Genomic DNA, 24,993 nt, shown 5'->3' with positions numbered 1-24,993 from the left:
CATGTACTGAATGCTGAAGATGCACCTCTTTGGCCTTTGACCCTTGAGACAGGGGCGGCGGAAGGGGGTGCGGTAGGGGCATGTTGCCCCGGGTGTCACCACTGAGGGGGGTGACAAAATGCCGGGTGGCACTCACCGCGGGGCCTGTAGTGCGCCTGAGCCACATGTGTCTCCTGGAAGTGACGTGGTGGCTTGGGCGCCCGCAGGCTCCGTACTGCCCCAAACGGTCCACCCGCCGTCTCCCCCTCAGCTGTAGGGCAGCTGAGTGGGAAGAGGCAGGCAGACTCCTCGGAGGCCCCACAGAGCGTCCTGCCTTGGCTGGCCCCACCCCTGTGGGCTGCTGGCCCCGCCCTTGGGCACAGGGCACATGCACCACCCCAGGCGCCCGATTGGCTTGCTCCGCCACTGCCTTGAGATGTCTATTTTTTTAGGACCCATTCTTTTCTGGTGAGTGTATTTGTTTTGAACTGTGGTTTAAACTGGGGTTTGTGTTTGTTTTTGCTTGCCTTTATTTACTGAAAAAGTTTATATACTTCTCTTTAAAATAATACAAAGATATAATAAAACAATTCAATACAAATTAGTAATTGTTATTTTGAATGGTTTTAAACTGTCTGTAATGTTTTGTGCAATCAGAGGTATTTTCCACTGACTTATTCCCAGGGAAGTTATGTATAACAGAATGCGCAAGCTTCATATCCTGACAAGGACCACACTGCCAGGGAACCCTTCAGATATTTGGGGCCTAAGTTATTTAGAGCTTTAAACACCAATGTGTGTACTTAAACCGGGCCCAGAAATGAACTGGCAAGCATATGCTATTATGTTATTAGTGAATCATAGAGTTGGAAGGGACCCTGAGGATCATCTAGTCCAACCCCCTGCAATGCAGGAATATGCAGCTGTCCCATAAGGGAACCTAACTAACTGAGCTATCTAGCGATACTATACTTCTTCTTCTTTTTTGGCTAGCCATTGTTTTTGAACTACCATATTTAGACTGTTTCTTTGCGTGAACTGCTTTGACCCCAGGTACCGTAGAGGAAAATGCGGTGATTAAATGAATTGACCTGTGTTTGTATGTTCTGATAAATTCACTTGCAGCAATTCTGCCGCAATTCAACCAACAAAGCAGTTCTGGTTTCAGGCCAGCAGAGGCCGCTGCGACATTACATATCCAACAGAAGCGCTCAGAGGTGGGAATTGGGGTGCCCTTACTGGAGCTGGTTGGTAACCGCCATCCGGATACGATCTCTGGCTTTGAGGATCTTCTCCAGCCGGTGGATGTCGTAGGTGTTGGGGTTTCGGAAGGGAATGTCGTCCGGCAGGCCAGTCACTTCGATGGCGTCCGGAGTGTCCCTGATCAGCTTGTATGGCACCAGGACGGGTCGGTTCAGGCCCAGAGCTTCTCCTGAAACAACAGCAGAGGATATAGTGGGATGCAAAAGGCCCAAGATGGCGAACCCTGCCACGTCTCACAGTCGAAACGAAACGGGCCTGGTCTGGTCCCCATCCTGTTTGCGGTTTCCAAAACCTCCCTGGAAAAGGCTGGTCCTAAACCGTAACTGCGAACTCTGAGTAAAGGTTATTCGGCTACTGCCTGTTCTCTCTCATGAACTGGGCAGGAGGCGGCAGCAAGCAGACTTGGAAGTAGCAGAGAGATATGCATGGTGTACAGTGGTACCTCGGGTTACAGACGCTTCAGGTTACATACGCCGCTAACCCAGAAATAGTACCTCGGGTTAAGAACTTTGCTTCAGGATGAGAACAGAAATTGTGCTCCAGCAGCAGCGGGAGGCCCCATTAGCTAAAGTGGTGCTTCAGGTTAAGAACAGTTTCAGGTTGAAGAACGGACCTCCGGAACAAATTAAGTACTTAACCCGAGGTACCACTGTACTATTTCTGGGTTAGCGGAGTCTGTAACCTGAAGCGTCTGTAACCCGAGGTACCACTGTACACCATGCATATCTCTCTGCTACTTCCAAGTCTGCTTGCTGCCTCCTTCTGCCCAGTTCATGAGAGAGAACGAATTAAGTTCTCAATCTGAGGTACCACTGTATTGTCTCGAGCGACAATGGAGTGTGCCACCCGGGGTGAAGTCAACCCCCTGTAGAATCCCAGAGTCTGCTGTAGCGGCAGAGACCGCTAACTCATAACTGCTGCCTCCTGTGTTGTTTTTGCTGTGCTAGAAGCATTGGCCTGACCTCCCTGGGGAGCAAGGCGACCTGGGCTGCCCAGACAACAGGACCCCCCTCTCGACCTCACTGACGTGGTCCAAAGGAAAGAGAGCAATATGTTTGGCACCAGCTTGGCTGCAGGAGTTGCCGGAAGGAGGCATACGAGGATGTCTTAGAGACTTAGCCTTTTCTCCTCCCAAAGATGTCCCGCAAGGCAGCGGGCAGTATGGAGTTTTCCTGAGGGTTTACCCCTGAAGCCTTTCTCACAAATTTCTCCGGCACTTGCTGGAGTTTAGGAGGCCAAATTACACAAGGCCTCCTTCTTGAGCCTTCCTATTGCTGGAAACACCACAGGCCTCTGCCTCTTTGCCTCGCTGAGATGCACTCTGCCCGCCTTCCCCGTGATTCCGAAATTATCCGCCTCTCCCCACAGGAAGCAACCCAGACCCTGCAGTCGTCCACTGAGGCCCTCCTCCATGGGGCAAGTGGAGGACGGCCTTTTCAGTGGTGGCCCCTTCTTATAGAATGCTTTCCCGGGGAGATTCTCCTGGAGCCATCATTACACATCACTGGGCACCAGGCAAAAACTTTTTGTTTTCTGACCGCCAGTGTCACCACAGCAGATCTAGTGTCGCTGGCAGAGCAAGGCAACCCACCATATTTTTCGTTGAAGAGCTCCTTCACTTGCTCTCGGAGAATCACCTTCTCGCCCAAGCGGTTGGCGTCGTCCTCGTCTGCGGAGACAGGAAACAGGGAACTGTAACCTTGGGAGCTCTTCCTCCCACCCATGCTGACATAACCCACTGCATGGGATACGTAGTTTGCCTCTGCCTGGTTTATTTAAATCGTTACGTTAATTGCCCGCCTTTCCACCAAGGAACTCAAGGTGGCGTACGCATGTCTTCTTATTTTATCCCCAAAACAACCTTGCGAGGTGGGCTAGGCTGAGGGTGACTGGCCCCCGTGACCTTCAAGGCTGAGTGGGGATTCGAACTCTGGTCTCCCACGTCCTAGTCCGACACTCTAAACACTACAGTGCACTGGCTAATTGCCTGGCTTGTGTGTAGGAGCTGCATCAAGACTTTGATGTGAGGAGTGGGAGGCGTTTCGCCCGTTGCTCCCAACTGGAATAGGGCAGTGCCGGATGTTTTGTGCAAGGCCAAAATTCAGCCCCCTCCCCGCCTTTTGCCTCCCATTCTGCTCAATTCACTACCATAGTTGTGAAGCCACAAGCTCGGATGAAGGGTAGCATATAAATTTAACAAACAGAGTAAATTTAACACACAGATGTCAGGCCATTTCGTGCTTGAGGAGTAGGGCAAATACAGATCTGGTCCTCTGGGGGGGCAGGGGGAGGTTCCTCCACCCCCCACTTTATGACAACCATATCTGGCACCTTTCAGACGTTTTGGACTACAACTCCCATCAGCCTCAGTCAACACAGCTTTGCCGGGAGTTATGGGAGTTGTAGTCCAAAGACCCAGAAGGGCACCAGATTTGGGGGTGGGGGGAGAGATGATCTATGGCCTGTTGCCACCCGGGTCTGCAGCTCTTCATGCTATCGAGGTGGAAGGATGTCCTGAAGGATTTAGAAGGATCCAGAGGAAAGGGGCTCGGCCTCCCCTTCACTCTTTGAGCTTCACGCCACTTATGCTCAGTTTGGCAGACGTGGGTGTGTTGATGGTAGCAGACAAAGAAAGGAAACTCTGGACTGAAACACACAGTTGGGTATTTTGCTCGGTCTGAAACAGCACCAAGCAAAGGAAGCTGCCTCACACTGAGCAGCTCTTAACTGCTGTTGGACTACAATTCCCATAATGCCTGACTGCTGGCAATGCTTGATGGGAGTTGTAGTACAGCGCCACCTGCAGGGTGGCAGGTTCCCTGCACCTGCCTCAGGCAGTGAATATTGGGTGTAATGCAAGGACAGAGGAGTCTGGACCGTATTTATCCGAAACCTTGGCTTTTGGCTGCTCAAGCCCCTCGTGACGGCAGAGGCAGGCCTCAAAAAGACAGCGATGCAGGCTGCAGAAGACTTTCCCCAGCTATGGTGCGTCCCCAGCTACGCACCACCGATGGGGGAAGTGGCAGGGTCACCAGTGTGCTTCAGGAGTCGCCGGTGTGCTTCAGAAGGTGCCATTGCGCACCAGGGGCTGACTGCTCCCGTTCCATCATTGAGACTCATAGCGGTGGGCAAGGTCACAAAAATCCCATCATCCTGGAAGTACCCTAGGGTGCCAATGCAGCCTTTGTCACTGGTTGTGTTCATCTTGAGGACACAAGAACTGCCAGCGGGCAGTATGTGAGTATGATCTCCTGCTTCAACACAACTCAAGTCCAAAGTACCTAAAGGACCATCTGATTCCTTATGCTCAGCGTCGATCACTGAGATCCTTTGATGGCCACTCCCTGAGGTTCCTCACACCCCTGGGGTTTGGTCAGTCTTTACTAGAGGCCTCCAAGCCTTTAATGCAGCAGTCTGTGCCCTGTGGAACTCCCTGCCACTGGCGGCTCGGCAGGAATTATCCCTGCCTTCCTTCAGGCGTCTCCTATAAATTGTTACTCAGCGCTTTGCAAGGTGACTTTCCGTTTTTTGCCAGCCGGAATTTACTGCTCTTTTTATTTATCTCACTGTAATTCTGGATGCTGTATTTTTTTATGGAAGTGCTGTCTATAAATAGTTCAAAAAAGTAAACAAACCTCCTCCTTATTCTGCCCCAAAGACCTACTCCGATGCCATCGCTGACAATTGCACTTAATGAGAGATGTAAAACGCAGAGAAGTTGTACTGCACCCTTTATGAAATTCATGGCTACTGTAGAATGCCTCAGTCAGCTCCTTCAACCTAGGAGTAAGGTCCTCTCTAGCTAACCAAAGAACATAAGGAGAACTCAGCAGGATCAGACCAGATCCCCCGATGGAATAGCTATGAACAGGTCATGAGATCCATAGACTTATCTTGCGGTGGCTGCTTCCCAGCAACTGCTCTTCAAGGGCACGCTGCCACTAATCCCGATTGCTATTTGTCATTGATAGTCTTATCCTTCTGCCTAATTTCCTTTTGAAAGCTGTCCAAGGATGAGGTCCTCACTGCATCTGGTGGCAGTGAGTTCCACAGTTCAGCTGTGAAATGAAGCACTTCCTTTTTTCTGTCCTGAATCTCCCACCTCTCACCTCACCTGACCACAGAGAGGGCCTTCTGTATGGCAGCTCCTAAGTTGTGAAATTTTCCTCCCCACATGGTATTTTCACAATACAGCTTTTAGAGAATGCTGAAGACACACCTGGCATTTTATACTTTAAGTGTGCATTTTTAGGACCCATCTTATTTGTGTAATTTTAAGTTGTTTGAAAAAGTCTGTAATACTGTGTTTTAATTGTTCTAAGCCGCTGTGGGATCTTTGGCTGAAGTCCAGGTATAATAATAATAATAATAATAATAATAATAATAATAATGTCTATTTTTCACTGTACAAAGTGGGTGCAGCTCTTAAGATTGCTTATTCTCACTTTAAGTGGGGGTAAGAGTCAACCTATAGATCTGCCATCTGATCTCTTGTGCCTGGTTAAATTTTATTTTAAATATTCAAAACAGCCTCTGAGAGGGAAGCAATGAAGCTGAACCAGGGCTACATTCACACGCATACATTTAAAGCACGATGATATGCCACTTTAAAAAGCCGTAGATCCCCCCCCCCAAAAAAAAGAATCCTGTGAGCTGTAGCTTCCTAAGGGTGCTGAGAATTGTTTGGAAGCGACCCCTCTTCCCCTCACAGAGCTACAGTTCCCAGCGTGGTTTTAACAGTCGATCCCTCTTCCTATGCAACTCTGGGAACTGTAGCTCTGCAAGTGGAACAGGGGTCTCCTAACTGCTCTCAGCCACCCTCAACAAACTACCATTCCCAGAATGCTTTGGTGGAAGCCACGGCTGTTTAATGTGGAACCATGTTGCTTTAAACATAGGGCATAAATGTGGCCCAGGTCAGCGGCAAAGCTCAGGTCAGGGTGCAGCCTTCCTAGCCAAGTTGCCATCTCGTTTCATCCCATCGCCACCTGTTATCTACAGAATCATAGAACTGTAGAGTTGGAAGGGACCGCAAGTGTCATCTAGTCCAACCCCCTGCAATGCAGAAATGTCCCCCCCCCCCCGCAATAGATCCCTGAAATTGTGATGGTTGGCAGCCTCTTTGGCTAGTTGTGGGGCACCCCCCCCCCGCAGGTTCAGCCGCTCCACAGCACACCTAAAATGCCAGCTACAGTCCCTGGACATACAGTGGTACCTCGGGTTAAGAACTTAATTTGTTCTGGAGGTCCGTTCTTAACCTGAAACTGTTCTTAACCTGAAGCACAACTTTAGCTAATGGGGCCTCTTGTTGCCGCCGCACCGCTGGAGCACGATTTCTGTTCTCATCCTGAAGCAAAGTTCTTAACCTGAAGCACTATTTCTGGGTTAGCGGAGTCTGTAACCTGAAGCGTATGTAACCTGAAGCGTCTGCAACCTGAGGTACCACTGTACAGTGGTACCTCGGGTTAAGTACTTAATTCATTCTGGAGGTCTGTTCTTAACCTGAAACTGTTCTTAACCAGAGGTACCACTTTAGCTAATGGGGCCTCCCGCTGCCGCCACGCGATTTCTGTTCTCATCCTGAAGCAAAGTTCTTAACCCGAGGTACTATTTCTGGGTTAGTGGTGTCTGTAACCTGAAGCGTCTGTAACCCAAGGTACCACTGTATTTAAAACCCACCAGGGCCCTTCCACAGCCGCTCGGTTTAATCGCATGTTCCCTTAGCCAAGCCTTTCTTGTCTGCTACCATCCATGACGCACCCACGGAGCAACGTACCGTGCAAAGCAGCGTAAGCTTTTTCCAGTGTGGAAATCCGTCTAGGCGCTAAGGAAAGAGAGAAGGGGGAGCGAGAATGAGCAGAGGTCAGTTTTCGCACGAGAACCGAGCCCAAAAGGCTGAGGCTGATCCACACACGATCTCCCGAAAGCTCTGCGCCAACGTTAAGCTACACATCTGGAGGCAAGCTGCCTTGGGGCATTGCACCAAAGGCATCATCACTCATGCCATTAGCATTTGTTCTACTGCACCCCCGTGGTCAAGTGGTTTTTCCTGGGGACCAGGGACGAGGGCCGTAGCATATGAGTTGCACGCGGAAGATCGTGGGGTCAGTATCCAGTATCTCCAGCTAAGGCAGGGAGAGGCTCACCCCCCCCCCCAGAGCATCTCTTAGCAAGATGGGGGGGCACCTCTCGCTTGAAACCCTGGAGTCGTGGTAGGCAATATTGACCAAAATGGCCCAGTGGTCTGAATTGGAATGAGGTAGCTCGCTTCCTCTGCTCCTTTTAATACGTTGGGTGGCGCTGTAGTTTAAACCACTGAACCTCTTGGGCTTGCCGATCGGAAGGTTGGCAGTTCGAATCCCCACAACGAAGTGAGCTCCCATTGCTCTGTCCCAGCTCCTGCCAACCTAGCAGTTCGAAAGCACACCAGTGCAAGTAGATAAATAGGTAACGCTGTGGCAGGAAGGGAAACGGCGTTTCCGTGTACTCTGGTTTCCATCACAGTGTTCCGTTGTGCCAGAAGCAGTTTAGTCATGCTAGCCACATGACTCGGAAAGCTGTCTGTGGACAAACGCCGGCTCCCTCGGCCTGAGAGCGCAACCCCATATTCGCCCTTGACTGGACTTCACTGTCCAGGGGTCCTTTACCTTCTACCTACTTAAAAAACCGCTAATTCTATTGTGTGTGTGCATGCCCTTTAAGTTGCGCAATGTGTTTTATCTACCATATGTTCCGGCGTACAAGATGACTTTTTATCCCTGGAAAAATCACCCCAAAAGTCGGGGGTAGTCTTATATGCTGGGTATACGTGTTGGGAAGGAGGAGAGGGAGCCGGTGAGCAGAGGTGCCCCTTCTGCCATTGCTCCTCCTCCCTCCCCACAGAAGGGGACGCAGAAAGTCCTTCCGAGGGCGGTGCTCAGCCGCCCGTCCACCAAACGCCTTGCCTCGGGCGGCTGCTGCTGCTGTGATAGCAGAGGCAGCAGAGGGGTGCGCGCTCTGCCCCTGGTGGCGCTCAAACTCTCTAAAATTGAACAGCAAAAGTTGGGGCTTGTCTTATACGCCCAGTCGCCTAATACGCCAGAATCTACGGTATTAAATTTGAATACTGCCCTTCATCCACAGATCACAGGGCAGTTCGTAACATAAAACAATGGCATGCGCTGCTTTGTTCTGGCCGTAGGAAAAGTTAGCCTTGTGGGGTGGCAGTAAGTGTGCCAGACTAGGACCAAGGATGCCTGATCTCAGGGTGCCAACTTGGAACAAAATATGGGGAGGGGGCAGGTAAGCCCCCCTCACTTAATCGATCACAAGACGCGGCACACACGCACCATTTGAATGGAAGTGCCCATCAACTTTGCGGGGCTTGGCCCCCTCAAATATTTTATTGGGGGTGTGTGTGTGAAGGGACCTCAGCCCTTAGGAGATGACTCCTATGCCTGTCTCAAATCCCCACTCAGTGATGAGGCTCATTGGGTGTCCTTGGGCTACTCACTGCCTCTCAGCCTATGCCTACCCCACAGGGTTGTTGTGTGAGGATAAAACGGGGAGCGGAAGAACCTTGTACACCATCGTGAGCATCTTGGAAGGAAGGTGGATTAGAAATGTAATACATGAATAACAATAAATTGCAAAAGTAATATGGGATTTCAATGTATAATCAATCTTGTTTGGATATCTTTTTGAGCATATGGACTCTTTGTATGAATATGTAAATATTTAAATATTATTCTTATTATCTAACGTTTCTTTGCTATTAAACTTTTTTTTTTAAAGAGAAATACATTTTTAAAAATCATTGCTTTCTTGCCGTAAGCTGAAAGTTTAAAAGGTACTCTGCTTTCAGGTGGACAAAGCGTTCCCTCCCTCCTCATTGCATTCCCAAGCATGATTGCTCCCTGCCCCTGGACAATTCACGAGACTTGGAAGAAACTCTTCTTGATAAATTGGCAAACAGGTCACTAATAATAATAATGATAAGTCGCCTTCTACCCAGCAATTTCCTTTCCCCCTCCTTTTTCGGAATAAGCATAATACATGCAACATATGGACCTTAATTACCCTTTTTTCCTTTTCAAACATATTTGTTCTCCATCTCGCCTGCTTTCGAAAGCCCCATTTTCCCAAAAATGTCGTTTTTCAGACCGAAAAATTTTGGGTTACAGCATATCCTCTTCACCAAAAGTCAGAGAGCTTTCCGCCTTAATACGATTTCTGCTTCTGATGGACTGAGTTCTCAAAATGTGAGGTCTCCATCGGAAGAAGCAATGATCTGCCACCCCCACCCCCTAAGTCTCTTGTTCCCTCACTTGCAAAATGGACTTAACATTGAACTCAGAGGTTTCTGAAGTATGAGAGAAGAGGGTATAAAGCACATTCACCATTTAAAATGTTATGGAAGGCCTCTTATATACCACACTGTTGCTCCATCCAGCTTAGTTTTGTCTGGACCAGGGATAGGGAATTTGTGAACCTCCGGCAGTTGTTGGATGACAATTCCCACCACCTCTAACCATTAGTCATGCTGGCTAGGACTGGTGCGAGTTGAAATCCAATAACATCTGGCAGACATGGAGTTAGGGAAGGGTAATTTACACTGACTAGCTCTCCAGGCCTTTAGACGGTTGTCTGTCCTAGCTCCAGACAGAGATGCCACAGGCCGAACCTGAGACGGTCTGCATAAAAAGCACACACCTTTTGTGTGTTTGTGTGTGTTCAATTCATAAATGCTCAGCTGTTTATCAATGAGACGTTTTCTGTTGCTCAAGCTTCTGCTGCTTTGCTTGGTCTGTTTATGGGTCATTGCAGTGACTTCTATTGCAAAGCAATGTTTCTGATTTTATGCAGTGCCTTTGGCTCTTAAGAGATCTTTTCGTAATAAGCCGCTAATGAAAGCCGTTATGAACAAATTGGAAACTTAGCATCCAAAGAAGGCCAACTAGGCTGTTCGAAAACCAAGGTACGACTGCAGTTTATATTAGTTACACAGAACTAGCATTCTGTATAACTAATATGAACTACAGTCGTACCTTGGTTTTCGAACAGCCTAGTTCTCGAATGTTTTGGCTCCCGAACGCCGCAAAACCGGAAGTGATTGTTCATGTTTGCGAATGACCTTTGGAACCTGAACGTCAGACACAAGTTCCGCGGCTTCTGATTGGCTGCAGGAGCTTCCTGCAGCCAAGCAGACGCCGTGCTTTGGTTTCCAAATGCTTTGGAAGTCAAACGGACTTCCGGAACGGATTCTGTTTGACCTCCAAGGTACGACTGTATTATAAACAGACCAAATATAAAATGGCTGGACTCCCATCAAACAAAATGAAATATGGCCAGACACATTTTGGCCCTGTGGTCATCCTCAGTTTGGCATGTATATATAGAATATGAATTTACAGGGTAACATACAATTTAAAACAAGCAATGGAATACACGGACACACACACACGAGAGAGAGAGAGAGAGAGAGAGAGAGAGAGAGAGATGTGAAAAGCAACTACATCTGCAAAGACACACAGAGCTAATGCAGATACAGAATGGAGAATACCATGGAGCAAAAATTTAACAGACAACAGGCCACCTCTCCCAAATGGACGGCCCCACAAAATTGTTAAAGTTATCTTGCTTTCCAGAATGGAAAGATATACTTAAGTCTTTGGTTGTACTGGGCACTTACCAGGCTTGGGAATGAGTCCTTGGAAAGGCCTGGAAAACAAAATATGTATTAATAAATAAGCAAGCAATTATTACGATTATCACAATTGATTTAAGTATTTCCTTTCCTTAACTCGCCCCACCCCCAACCCCATTTCAGTCTTTGTGGGTTATGGTGTGATTTCTTTCTCCTGTTTATAATAAGCAATCCCACCCCAAACTTACTTTAATATTTAGTTATAGTGCCATGTACGTTTGGCAATAAAGAACTTTTTTTATTTTTACAATAGGGGGATAAGCATTTCCCACCATGTCTCATACCGTATTTACGCGAATCTAATGCGCACCTAGTTTTCAAAACCTTGAGACCGAGAAAGTATTTGCTGGCGAATGCAAATGCGCCATCGAATCTAATGCGCATGCTAAATCGCGACGTTGTTTGGCCAAGAAAGGTGCGCATTACTTTCAAGTAGCAGGTGGGAGAACCTTTCTGCACCTTCTTCACCTGCTAGGCCAGATACCTTTGGAAGGGAAATGCATGCTAGTGGTGGGCAAGACCAACACATCCACATTCTCACACACATACAAACCCACAGGGATAGTATGCCTGTAAGCCTAGGAAGAATCCCCGAGCGACTTGTTCTAGCAGAGAGTCATAAATGTAAGCCACAAGGCAGAAGGCCCACTCCAGCACAAACACACTCGCCCTCACAAAAGCACAACCTGGGAAGGATCCCTGAGGAGGGAAATACCTTGTTACCGTGAACTTGATCTTGTCTGCCACGGCTAATATCCTCTCCAGGTTCTGGGAGCCGAAGGTGCAGGGCTTCCGAAAGGGGATCCCCGGGGGCAGCCCGTCGATGATCACAGAGCCCGGGTTGCTCTTGATGCGCTTGTATGGAACCTGGACAGGGTACTTAATGCCCAACGCCTCACCTGAAAGGCAAGCCAGGAAGGTGACAGGTGGGCAGGATGGTGCAGTGGTTATAGCACTGGGGTTGGAGGCAGGTATGCCCAAGTTCTGCTTCGGCTTGGCCTTGATAAACATGGAGTGGAAGTCCGGGTCGATGATAACAGACAACACTGTTGGGGCCATGCTGCCTTGCCAGGATCAGCCCCCATATGGAAATGTAAAAGGAAAGAAGGTACTTTCTATCATAACACCAGTCTTGGAAGACCTACATTGGCTCCCAGTACGTTTCCGAGCACAATTCAAAGTGTTGGTGCTGACCTTTCAAGCCCTAAACGGCCTCGGTCCGGTATATCTGAAGGAGCGTCTCCACCCCCATCGTTCTGCCCGGACACTGAGGTCCAGTGCCGAGGGCCTTCTGGCGGTTCCCTCACTGGGGTTCCCTCTTCTGGCGGTTCCCTCACTGGGAACAGGGAACCAGGCAGAGGGCCTTCTCGGTAGTGGTGCCGTCCCTGTGGAATGTCCTCCCACCAGATGTCGAAGAGAACAACAACTACCAGACTTTTAGAAGACATCTGAAGGCAGCCCTGTTTAGGGAAGCTTTTAATGTTTGATGTATTACAGTATTTTAATATTTTTGGGGAAGCCACCCAGAGTGTCTGGGGAAGCCCAGCCAGATGGGCGGAGTATAAATAATAAATTTATTATTATTATATTATATTATATTATATTATATTATATTATATTAATTATATTATATTATATGTGGTGGGCATGTGGGATGGTAAAAGCTTTCTGGGAAATGATATATAATGAGTTTAAGATAACTTTTGCTAAAAAAAACCAGAGGCCTTTTTGTTAGGTGTTATAGACGAGGAAGTACCAAAATAAAATAAAAGACTCTTTATGTATGCAACGACAGTGGCAACAAGAATGCTTCTTGCCCAGAGATGGAAAGAAGGAGAAGTACCAACTAGCACACTAAGCTGATGGAATATGGCGAGACTGATGAGAAAGATCAGAAACCAGGAAAACCAAGTCTTTTTAAAAGACTGGAATAACTTTTTAACGTATCTGGAAGACCACTGAAGACAGCTGAAATCATTGGCAGGAATACAATGACACTTGTAAAGTAAAACGAACTTTGGTTACTATGGCTACATAATAGATGGATTACGGTAAAAGATGCAGAAAATAGATAAAAAATTGTTAGAAGTGGAACCCATGGAGGGAGGGAAGGAGGCCTGAAGGTTTGAAAGAACCTCTGTTTATTTTACTTTTTTGGAACAGTTATATATAACTTAACATAAAACTAATAAAAAAAAATTATCAGCCCCCATATGACCAGGAGACAGATCAGAGATCATCACAGAGGGGAAGACTGTGGACATGAATCACCATGCCCTGAAACAAACCTCAGAAGACACCACTGGACCAGCGACTTCTGCTGGAGGAGACCTCCAGGGCCTAGAATTATCACTACCACCACAGCCTTTGGAGGCTGCTCTGCTCTCCTCTCACCCTGCTGAAGACCACCTACAAACAGCTCTCCCCGGGGACTCTTGCTTTGAGCAAGATAGAATGTTTAGGGTCTGATGAGCTCCACTCAAGGGTGCTAAAGGAGCTTGCAGGTGCAATTTCATGGCTATAACCCTAGACAATTCTTGGAGAATAGGTGAGGTTCCTGCAGACTGGAGGTGGGCAAAGGTCATCCCCACCTTCAAAAAACTGTAGGGAGAAGATCCAGGTAACTATCTACCTACCCCAGGGCCCCTTCCAACTCTACAATTCTATGATTCTACGAACCCCAAGTGTCAAGATTAGCATCCAGCCAGATTACTCACCATACTTCTTATTGAACAGATCTTGAACCTGTTCCCTTAGCGTGTTTGCAATATCTATCCTCGAAAGCCGAGTGTCGTAATTTTCTGTAAGAGAGAGAGAGGGGAAACTATCATAGAGTTCTGCCCGTTGAGGTTTTTTTTTGGGGGGGGGCACATCATTTTTTTATAAAACCAAAAAGGAAAGGCGTGGGGGAGCATCCTAGAACAATGTCAAATGCCTGCTCCTTTTTCATACAATTCTGTTTTCATTATTAGGGGGAAAGCTACCAACAAGGGCCATTTCAGCTGAAATCTCAATCATACTAATGTGAAGTAATTTGCCACTCAAATCAGTGGGGCTTACTTCTGAGTAGACAGTAGAAGGATAGGGACATTTGTCTGAGACCCAGTAAACACTGGGATGTCAACAGTAAAATAAATTAACACCACATAATTTGGGAAATCAGATGGATTGTGGTTGTGGTAGCAGTGGCAGATCTCCATTTCTCACCTTGAAATCCTGGTCTTTTCACCGGTTCTTCTACAAGACGTTCACTTGAGTCTCTCTCACTGGCTGCCAACAGAAGAGGCACCAAGGTTCTTATTTATTTGTCTTAATTTCAATGTCTTCTCTGAGGACTGTCCACATGACACATCCTCTTCCACATTTAAAGCAGCATCTAGTTATTCCCCTCTTCAGCATCCAACCCCACGATGCCCCACAGAGTGGGCTGTTTCTGACCCAATTCTACCCACTGAAATCAATTGGACTTAAGTTGGGTCACACCCTACATTTAACGCGGTGTCATACCGCTTTAAACAGTCATGGCTTCTGGGAAGTTTAGCTTGCCAAGGGTGCTGGGAGTTGTTAGGGAGCCCGTCAAGAGAGTTATGATTCCCAGAATTCCCTGCGAAGGGAGATTGGCTATTAAAGCACTCCATGAACTGTAGCTCTGTAACGGCCTCACCCTTAACAAACCTCAGCTTCCAGGATATTTTGGGCAGAAGCCATGACTGTTTGAAGTGGCATCATAGTGCTTTAAATGTTTAAATGCCCATTTGTTGCAGAGGTTCTACAACTAACACTGGATTCAACCCCACAAGTTCTATTTTGAGCTCTTAGGGCTAACAGTATGTCCCAAGCTAAACTGGCCTGTTCCAAAAATGGATTACCTCTTTCGTTAGGTGATCCTAAGGCTCAGGACTGTATCACTGCTTATTCACACAAGCATGCAAGAGCTTCCTTGCCCCCCAAAAGCTTACAGACTAAATGTAAATAAGGAGAGACAATGCCAGAGAGCAGACCTTCCACGTGTCCCTATTTTCCAGGGACTGTCCTGGATTTACAGAAGCTGTCCTGGGTTCTGATCCCAGAATGTCCTGCTTTTCCTTAGGATGTCCCTATTTTCATCAGAGAAGTGTTAGGGGGTATGGAGTTATGCGACCCCCGAGCCAAGGAGATAAGTAACTTTAGAAGACATCTGAAGGCAGCCCTTTACAGGGACATTTTAAAAAAATGTTTAGTGTTTAATTATGTTTGTATATATGTTGGAAGCCGCCCAGAGTAGCTGAGGCAACCCAGTAAGATGTGTGGGGCATAAATATTATTATTATTATTATTATTATTATTATTATTATTATTATTATTATTGAATAGGTACAGACTGCCTGAAGGAATCTCATAGACCATTGATGGTCCACATGACGCAGATTGGGAATCCCTGGGTTCATTAATCAAATCACTGGAAATAAATGTGTTTTACCTATTGTTCCTGGGCTATCAGAAACTGTCTCCTTCACTGCTTCTGTAAGAAGTTCTGGCCTGAAAGAGAAATTTGCAATAATAATAACAGTAATAATGAGGAAACACAGAAAGCTGCCTTCTTTTGGTGGGACATGGTTGGGCCAAAGCGGGAGGAAGGCTTTGAACTTACTTCTTGATAACAAACCGGATACTGCTGCTTGCCTGGAGGATCTTTTTCAGTTTCGCAATCCCAAAGCAGTTTGGTCGCCTGAGCAAGATCCCGTCTGGCAAGCCTACGACAAAGAGATCTTCCGGGTACATCAGGAACTTGGAATACGGGACTTTGACAGGCTCGGAAATTCCTATGGCTTTAGCTGCAAGCGCAAGAAACAAGCCTTTCAGAAAGGATCTTTGGCCTGAGCCCCTGCATATTAAAGGTTATCGTAAAGATATCGAAACACCACTGAGCATGTTAAAATGCTTGCTGCTACCAACATGGTATTACCTCAAAAAGGATATCGATGAATAGGAAATGGTTTAGAAAAAGGTTGCCTCTCCTCATAAAAAAACAACCAGGACACTGTGTTAATCCTCGGAGGCCCTTTGTGTGCCTCTTCCACAAGCTCTGGAGGGTGGCAACACAAGAAGGGGCCTTTTTGCAGTGGCCCCCCATTTGTGGAATGCCCTCCCCAGGGAGGTTCGCCTGCTGTCTTCATTATACATTTTGAGGTGCCAGGTGAAAACACTCCTCTTCAACCAGGCCTCTGGCTGATTAATACTCTAAGCCTTTTAAACGTGTTTGTGTTATTCTTTTGTTTTAACTATGTAATATGTGCTTTTATGGAGAGACTGTTTTTTATCTTGTGACATGCCCTGGTATCTTCACATGAGGGGTGGGGAAAATAGCTGTCCTGCCTAGGAAGTTCTAGAGAAGGTGTGAGGAACCCAGAGCCCTTCAGATGTGCGAAGGTTAACGGCAGATCCAGGTTCCCAAAAGCACATTTAAAAGAAAGCAGCCAAGTATCTCACCGTATCTAGCGTTGAACAAAATTTCTACTTGTTTCCTCAAGTGACTTAAAACGTCACCGACGCCATCTGGAAAGAAAAAAAAAAGCAGCAAAAAAAAAAGCAGTGTTATCTTGGCATCCTCAAAGATAAAATTCCAGGCCAGCTCATAAACAAAGGACTAAAATGCAGAACAAAGCAAGGAATAAAGCAAAAAAATCACAAGCAAGCAGAGAAAAGCACCGTCGACAGCACTGATAAAATTGAGATGGTTGACAACGTCTGGGAAAATGCGAAAGAATACTGCTAGAGGGAGAGGAGTTGGGCAGGTCAGTGTTGCACAAATGCACTGACCTGCCCGTCCCTCATTAAAAGGTCCTCCCTGTTAGACTCCAGGTCTGGAGAGACTATTCCTCTTGAGGAAACAACACCACAAAGGGCCTCCACACCTACCATCCGCCTCATCTGAGATGGTGGGGGTGGGGTATGGTGAAGGGCCTATGAAGGCCATCTTCAGGTGCCTGGAGGAGGTGCTCCGTCAGGTATCCAGGCAACGGGCCAAACTCACCTTTGCCCTCCATCTGCTTCTCATTATGTTGTAAATCATTGCTGGGCCCTTTATCTGAAACCAGAGAGGAGACGGGCATTTAGCAGGAAACTAAAAAACCTAGCTGAGGACTGTAACCTGAAAAAATGCATATATTAAGCAAAATTGCCGGCAAAAAAAAGTGTAGATTAGTCCAGCTTTCACGCAAATGTGTTTACTAGGAGAAATTAGCACCAAAACGCTGGCGAATCTTCACAAAGCTTTTAAAAAAATACATTCTTGCAAATTGCTGCAGAAGTGTGGAGAACTGAATTTAAGATGGTGAAAATGAGAAACCGAGAGAAGTGAAGATGGCAGATCCTTCCATCCTGAGACATTTCCTGCCAACTGCTCTTCTCTGCCACTGGCCCCCACTTGCCTCACCCTCAGTCCGTCGTTTTGGTAATGCCAATGACGTGGCAGAGCCACCCTTGCCTCAATCCCTGACCCCTTCTCAACTCTCCCCACATTCACACCATATATTTGAAGCACTATGATGACACTTAAAACCGTCATGGCTTCCCCCAGAGAATTCTGGGAGCCGTCATCTGTTGAGGGTGCTGTTAGGTGGCCCTCGTGTTCCCCTCACAAAGGTACAATTCTCTTCCGGGTGGTTTAACAACCAATCCCTTTTTCCAAGGGAATTCCTTGCTCTGTGAGGGGAACAGGGGCCTCCTAACAACTCTCAGCACCCTCGATTCTTTGAGCCTACAGCTCCCAGAATTCTCTGGGCCATAACCCAGCGGGCTGAAAACTGTTCCCAAATCGACACTGCCCATCTAGAAATAATCTTAATCCTGCCAGTATTGTCGAGAGCTTTTATCTCGCCTACCTGGAACGGTGATTTGAATGATGTCCACTTCATCCGGTTCTATCTTGATGCGTTTTATGCCTCCCAGTTCTCCTGAAGTACCTGTCAAGGAAGATGGGAGACAGGAATGAAAAGCAGAGAGGCGACGACAAATCAGCACTGACTGGTAGAAGTTAGCCAGGGTTCAAGGCTGGAGTCTTTTCCGGCACGGTCCTGGAGATGCCCCAGGGGACTGAACCTGGGACCTTCTACACTCAAAGCAGCTGCTCTCCCGCTGAGGGACAGCCTTCCTTATGTTAACTTAAGTTATTGTTCCCTCTACCTCAGCATTGTCTACATTAGCTGCCAGTCAGAACAGGAAGCACTGGGTTAGATGGACAATGGCCTGGCATTAATTCATTTGGAAGTACACTTAGATAAAATATCCTTTATTAGGCATAGCAAACCACACATTATCAAACAGACACCGTATACAAATTGTGCAAAATACGAGCTCAACATAACAAGGTTTGTCCCAGTCGGATCTTTAACTCCAGAGAGAATCAGTTTGCATAAATAGTACAATACAACACTACCACATCACCGATCAATTAAGAACCACCAAATCTCTTTATAAAGGCCCAGTCTTTCTACATGGACAGCACTCAAAAATTCAGCCACTATTAAAGTAATTTGATCATTCCTGTCCGAGAGCAGGTCCTGAACCGTTGGTAGCATAGAATTGAGCCTATTGAGTTGTAAGGCCTCTAATAATTGTCTTCTGGCAAAAATGCCAAAATCACAAGAAAAGAAAATATGCTCCAAAGTATCAGGTTCCTGTTTAGTGCATTTACAGAGACGCTCTGATTCTGGGAGAGCTAAATATCTGGAAGTACACTTATCATGTGCAAGAGTTCTGGATTCAGGGTCGCTAATTGTCATGATCCCAGAATCCAGCAGTGGCCAGAATAGGGGACTCATGCAAATTAGACTCTACATTTCATTTAATGCAGAAGCAGAGAGCCTGACATAGCTGTACTGAAATTCTTTTTGTCCCTAACCACTGAGCATGCTGACTGGGGCAGTGGGCAGTTGGAGTCCAACAACATTCCTGTGTTGCAGGGGGTTGGACTAGATGATCCCCAAGACCCCTTCCAATTCTACAACAACCAAAGAGCTGCAGGTTCTGCCCTCCCCTGTGTGCCCCCAAATCTACATAGAATCATAGAGTTGGAAGGGACCACGAGGGTCCTTTGTCCAACCCTCTGCAATGAAGGAATCTTTTCATAGAATCATAGAATCATAGAATCATAGAGTTGGAAGAGACCACAAGGGCCATCGAGTCCAACCCCCTGCCAAGCAGGAAACACCATCAGAGCACTCCTGACATATGGTTGTCAAGCCTCTGCTTAAAGACCTCCAAAGAAGGAGACTCCACCACACTCCTTGGCAGCAAATTCCACTGTCGAACAGCTCTTACTGTCAGGAAGTTCTTCCTAATGTTTAGGTGGAATCTTTTTTCTTGTAGTTTGGAACCATTGCTCCGTGTCCGCTTCTCTGGAGCAGCAGAAAACAACCTTTCTCCCTCCTCTATGTGACATCCTTTTATATATTTGAACATGGCTATCATATCACCCCTTAACCTCCTCTTCTCCAGGCTAAACATGCCCAGCTCCCTTAGCCGTTCCTCATAAGGCATCGTTTCCAGGCCTTTGACCATTTTGGTTGCCCTCCTCTGGACACATTCCAGTTTGTCAGTGTCCTTCTTGAACTGTGGTGCCCAGAACTGGACACAGTACTCCAGGTGAGGTCTGACTAGAGCAGAATACAGTGGCACTATTACTTCCCTTGATCTAGATGCAATACTCCTATTGATGCAGCCCAGAATTGCATTGGCTTTTTTAGCTGCCGCGTCACACTGTTTTCCCCCAATGTGGTGCTCACACCTATGACCCTGAAATTCAGAGTCTTACTCTTTTACCGACTGAGCTGCTGCTTGACTGCTTCAAGCAGTGTGTTGAAAGGACACAATGCGGTAGTTCTGGGGTCCTAAGCCAGGGCTTATTAGCCCATGGGGCTAATAAGGCCTGTTCATGCTCTGCGTTTGGTCTGTGAGGCCATTTCAGCCAAGCTACCCCCACTTGATTTGCACCTAGCGTCATGCAGTCAAAAGGGGGGTTTGCAGGCATTTCCCCAGCAGCTGAGCAGAGCATTGTGTACACGGCTTTTGCAAGACGACAATCCTCCTGCTTTCACGCGGCTTTGCAAGACCTAAGAATCATACTCCCTTTTCCCATTTCTAATTAAGAGAGCAGCGGCTGTTTGCAGCTTACCTGGTTCACATTCTCCAGAAATGGGGCACTTTTCAGATCTGGCAAAGGAAAGCAATCATGGTTAAATTTCATTTGTATATCAAGTGCCCGATTTTTTTGGGGGGGGGGATACAATGTGCTGTACAACCAAACAGGTATGAACAGCCCACAAAGAAAGAGGCAATTCCATGGATTCATTATTTTTTTAAAATGTACAATGTTTGACCTTGTTTCGCCCTTAGGAGCAAACACGGCATTCTGCATAATGGAGGGTCTGTATTAGAGTTGCTATATTTCAAAAAGTGAAAAGTTTTTTGTGGGTTTTTTTTGGTCAAAGTTGTTACAAAATCTATTTTTTAAAAAAGGAAATTTGCCAGAATCTAGACTTCTGAAATGGGATGCCATACGTCCGGATTTTGCTGGACATTTCAGCGATTTCTACCCAGACACTGCTTCCGAATGCTGTATTCTGGCTACGGATAGGTAGCCGTGTTGGTCTGCCATAGTCAAAACAAAAAATTCCTTCCAGTAGCACCTTAAAGACCAACTAAGTTAGTTCTAGGTATGAGCTTTCGTGTGCATGCACACTTCTTCAGATACACTGAAACAGAAGTCACCAGACCCTTCTATATAGTGAGAAGGTGGAGAGGGGTATTACTCAGAAGGGTGGTGGGAATGGGTGATTGGCAGATAGCTGTGATGAGCCTGTTGACGACTCTTAACGACTGCAATAGGTCTACAGGAAAAAGCAAGGGGTGAGAAGGTGAAAAATGGCTTTGTCATGTATAATGAGATAAGAATCCAATGTCTTTGTTCAGACCAGGTCTCTCCATGGTTTTAAGTTTGGTAATAAGTTGCAATTCAGCAGCTTCTCTTTCCAGTCTATTTCTGAAATTCCTTTGTAATAGAACAGCTACTTTGAGATCTTGTATAGAATGTCCTGGGAGATTGAAGTGTTCTCCTACTGGTTTCTCTGTCTTGTGATTTCTGATGTCAGATTTATGTCCGTTTATCCTTTGGCGTAAGGTTTGGCCTGTTTGTCCAATATAGAGAGCTGAAGGACACTGTTGGCATTTGATGGCATACACAATGTTAGACGATGAGCAATTAAATAGTCCCGAGATGGTATGTGTGATGTTGTTGGGGCCAGTAATGGTGTTGTCCGGGTGTATGTGGCAGCAAAGTTGGCACCTGGGTTTATTGCAGGCTCTGGTGCCAGTGTCCGTGTTAAGTCTGGTTGTAGTATTATTGTGGGTTAGGAGTTGTTTAAGATTGGGTGGCTGTCTGTAGGCAATGAAAGGTCTTCCTCCCAGAGCTTGAGAAAGAGAACTGTCATTGTCCAGGAGAGGTTGTAGATCTCTGATGATGCGTTGTACTGTTTTAACTTGGGAGCTGTATGTGATGACTAGAGGTGTTCTGTTATTTTCTTTTTTGGGTCTGTCTTCTGAGTAATACCCCTCCCCACCTTCTCACTATATAGAAGGGTCTGGTGACTTCTGTTTCAGTGTATCTGAAGAAGTGTGCATGCACACGAAAGCTCATACCTAGAACTAACTTAGTTGGTCTTTAAGGTGCTACTGGAAGGAATTTTTTGTATTCTGGCTATGTACGAAAATTCCAGACATATGGCATATTCTGTATGGAAGCAGGTGGTCTTTCGGTTATCTGGGAACGTAGTTTTTATCTTGCATTTTAATACTCTGAACCAGTCCTGAGATCTACAGATGAAGGGCAATATACAAATTTAATAACTAACTAAAATGAAATAAATAGTCAATTAGGGCTTTAAATTTCAGGGTGAGACCTAAAATTAAGCAAACTGGCAGTCATATGTTGTTGTTGTTGTTGATTAAATTTATATATTGCCCTATACCTGCATGCGGTTCACAAGATACATTCTCAATAAAGGTAAACGGTAAAGGAACCCCTGACCATTAGGTCCAGTCGTGACCGACTCTGGGGTTGCGGCGCTCATCTCGCTTTACTGGCTGGGGGAGCTGGTGTACAGCTTCCGAGTCATGTGGACAGCATGACTAAGCCGCTTCTGGCGAACCAGAGCAGCCCACAGAAACGCCGTTTACCTTCCCACCAGAGCGGTACCTATTTATCTACTTGCACTTTGACGTGCTTTCGAACTGCTAGGTTGGCAGGAGCAGGGACCGAGCAACGGGAGCTCACCCCGTCATGGGGATTCGAACCGCCAACCTTCTGATCAGCAAACCCTAGGCTCAGTGGTTTAACCCACAGTGCCACCCGCGTCCCATACATTATCAATACAAAAACACAAAATACATAATCAAAATATAAACAGAAACAGGCGAATACCCCCCAAAAAACATTAAAACAGTTAAAAATAGTTTTTAGAAATTTAAAAACACAGTTATAAAAAGCAGTTGAAAAGAATGTTAACTGTAATCTCTGCTTGGCAGCAGCAGTGGTTTTGTAGTCTGTCAGGCCCCACCCTAGACCTGGTGGAGAGAGGCAGGAGCAGGACCCTCAGACTCTCAGCAGATTCTCCTTTCTTGCTGGGCTGTTGGATTCAACTCACAGGCTGCAATCGTATGCCCTCTTACACAGAGGAAAGCCCCATTGTGCTTAATGTTACTGACTGCTGAGCACACATGCATAGGACTGCTCTGTTACCACTGATCATTTCACCTTCATAATTCACCAAAAGTCCACCATCATAGGCAAATCAGATTACATTATTAAATGGCACCGGATGTTGCTCATGGCTGGACCGAGTCCCAGCCCATCAGATTCCAGCGCTCCATTGATTCATATGCTTATTATCTGTTTTGCTGCCTTCCCTGCCTCTGGCATGACTTGTTGATTTAATCACACTTGCTGCATCCCAGATCCTTAAGAACCAGTCTGAGATCAGCAGAATGTAAGAACGGCACGGCGGGACCAGGCCAAAGGCTCGTCTAGTCCAGCAACCTGTTCTTACAGTGGCCAGACAGAGGTCACAATGCGAAGCCCAAAAGCAGGACTTGAGCACAACAGCTCATGGTTCCCAGCAACATAAGGCATAATGTTTCCAATTGTGGAGGAAGAAAATGGTCGTTATGGCTAGTAGCCACAGATAGCCTCATCCTCCATGAATTTGTCAAATCCTCTTTTAAAGCCACCCAGACTGGTGGCCATCCCAGCCTCCTGTGGCAGGGAGTTCTACAGTTTAAACAGCGTGAAGAAATAATTTCTATAGTCTATCTTGAATCTCTCACCACACAGCTTCATTGGATGCCCCCAAGATCTAGGCAGGGAGAAAAACCATCGAAAAATCTCCTCTAAAGAATTAAATGTGGAGCAGGTAAACACATGGCGGTCTCTCAGGAATCAATCTGGGGACCCCAAAATAGGTTTTGGGGTGGTGATGGGGAAGGACACCCTTATGACGGCAGAAGCTTCCTTTCTTTTCTCTGTTTTATTTTTTTTAAATGGTTTCAAAGTCACTGACTCTGGCGGCGACCATGTTTTCCTCCCCTCTACTGGCATTCCAGGGAGAAAACATGCTGGCCGGAGCAAATTAGAGACACTAAGACACCAGGCTTTCCCCACCTGGCACCTTCTAGATGCTGCAAGACTACAACTCCCATCATCCTTGACCATTGGTTATGCTGGCTGGGGCTGATGGGAGTTGCAATTCAACAACATCTGGAGGGTGCAAGGTTGGTTATGACTATAATATAGCAGCTGGGCCAGGAACTGGGAACCTTGGGTTTTTGAGGAAGTGCTTCCTGCCATCAAGGAGGGGGTTTAACTAGAGGACCTTGCAGGACCCTCCAACTCTATGATTTGATACAAGGTGATACAGGCTTACCTATGACTGGACTGTGAAGTTCCTGCTAGATCAAGAAACGCCATTCTGTGCGGGTCAGGAGAGATTTCCCCAGAAGGGCTGGATGGCTCTATCTTGGTTGAATCTTTGGTAAATTTACTTCCTGGTTGCAAGGATGGAAGAACAAACAGATATTTTCCAGGCACAGAGTTTTGAACCAATAATTACCCATGGCCTGGCACAACCTCTCCCTGTCTCTTCCCAGTAAGTCTGCCATTCATACAGATTAGTTTAATAGCTATGGGGGAGGAATATTTCGAATTGCTATGACTTTATTGAATTGTATTAATCGCTTCGGTGAACCTGTTGTTGTTTGCTTTATTTATATGTTATTCTGTGTGATAGCACAGTGATTATAATGGTTTTTTTGTTTTGTTTTTTAAGCTTTTGTGATCATTGTGAGCCGCCCTGAGCGCAGCGTTCGTTGGTGGAAAAGCAAAATAGAAATATCAGGTCAAAAATCAAAAGCTATGTGGGAAAGAGATTTAGGCATCAAATGACCCAATATGGAGGGAAAGGTCCAAATTCTTCCCAGCGGATTTGGGAAGGTAAACTGCACAAATGCTGAGCATATTCTGGTCACCTCCCAAAACTACCAAAAGCTGGGAATTGGCTTGGAAATGGGACATTGTGAGAATGCAGTTAGTCAGCTTAAGGCAGGTTTGGGAAAACAATGGCCCTCCAGGTGTTGCTGAGATACAATTCCCATCAGCCCCAGAAAGCATGGCCAATGGCCAGGGATGGTGGCAGTCATAGTTCAGAAACAACTGGAGGGCCACCGTCCCCAGTCAGCAAGGCCAATAGTTATGGAGGATGGGAGGTGTAGTCCAACAGCGTCTGGAGGGCGAGAGGTTCCTGGTCTCCGCCCAGGGTCTCAGGTAGATGCTTTCCCCATCCTTATCGAGAGATGCTAAGGACTGAGTCTGGGACTGTCTGGAGACAAAGCATGCGCTCTACTCACTGAGCTACCATCCCTTCCCCAAAATGAAAGACTATGCCCAACGTACCTGTAAAAATCCTTTCATCAAACATCCTGTAAAAGAAAAGGCAACAATTTAGGAGGAGGAGGAGGAGGAGGAGGAGGAGGGAAGG

General features: G+C 46.6%; 1 protein-coding gene across 5 annotated transcripts in view; it reads right to left on the bottom strand.

The window, feature by feature from the left end:
* The window catches only part of GTF2IRD1 (GTF2I repeat domain containing 1), a 91,956-nt gene that overhangs the window by 3,609 nt on the left and 63,354 nt on the right, over positions 1-24,993 (bottom strand). For 4 of the 5 annotated variants that reach the window (XM_081843493.1, XM_081843494.1, XM_081843492.1 and 1 more), the window contains 15 exons: positions 24,909-24,934; positions 23,884-24,004; positions 20,082-20,119; positions 17,791-17,871; positions 16,941-16,994; positions 16,397-16,462; positions 15,558-15,741; positions 15,387-15,445; positions 14,135-14,197; positions 13,645-13,728; positions 11,643-11,826; positions 10,913-10,941; positions 7,019-7,066; positions 2,834-2,911; positions 1,219-1,411 (listed from right to left, as the gene is read on the bottom strand). In XM_081843493.1, the coding sequence (XP_081699619.1) occupies positions 1,219-1,411; positions 2,834-2,911; positions 7,019-7,066; positions 10,913-10,941; positions 11,643-11,826; positions 13,645-13,728; positions 14,135-14,197; positions 15,387-15,445; positions 15,558-15,741; positions 16,397-16,462; positions 16,941-16,994; positions 17,791-17,871; positions 20,082-20,119; positions 23,884-24,004; positions 24,909-24,934 (1,308 nt within the window). The remainder of the gene's footprint in view (positions 1-1,218; positions 1,412-2,833; positions 2,912-7,018; positions 7,067-10,912; positions 10,942-11,642; positions 11,827-13,644; positions 13,729-14,134; positions 14,198-15,386; positions 15,446-15,557; positions 15,742-16,396; positions 16,463-16,940; positions 16,995-17,790; positions 17,872-20,081; positions 20,120-23,883; positions 24,005-24,908; positions 24,935-24,993) is intronic. The other variant, XM_081843491.1, reaches the window with a different exon arrangement.

This window comes from Podarcis erhardii, assembly GCF_964252035.2.
Source record: "Podarcis erhardii genome assembly, chromosome: 16".
NCBI classification, from domain to species: Eukaryota; Metazoa; Chordata; class Lepidosauria; order Squamata; family Lacertidae; genus Podarcis; species Podarcis erhardii.
The sequence above is the reverse complement of the archived record's forward strand: the minus strand, read 5'-3'. Positions and strand labels throughout refer to the sequence as shown.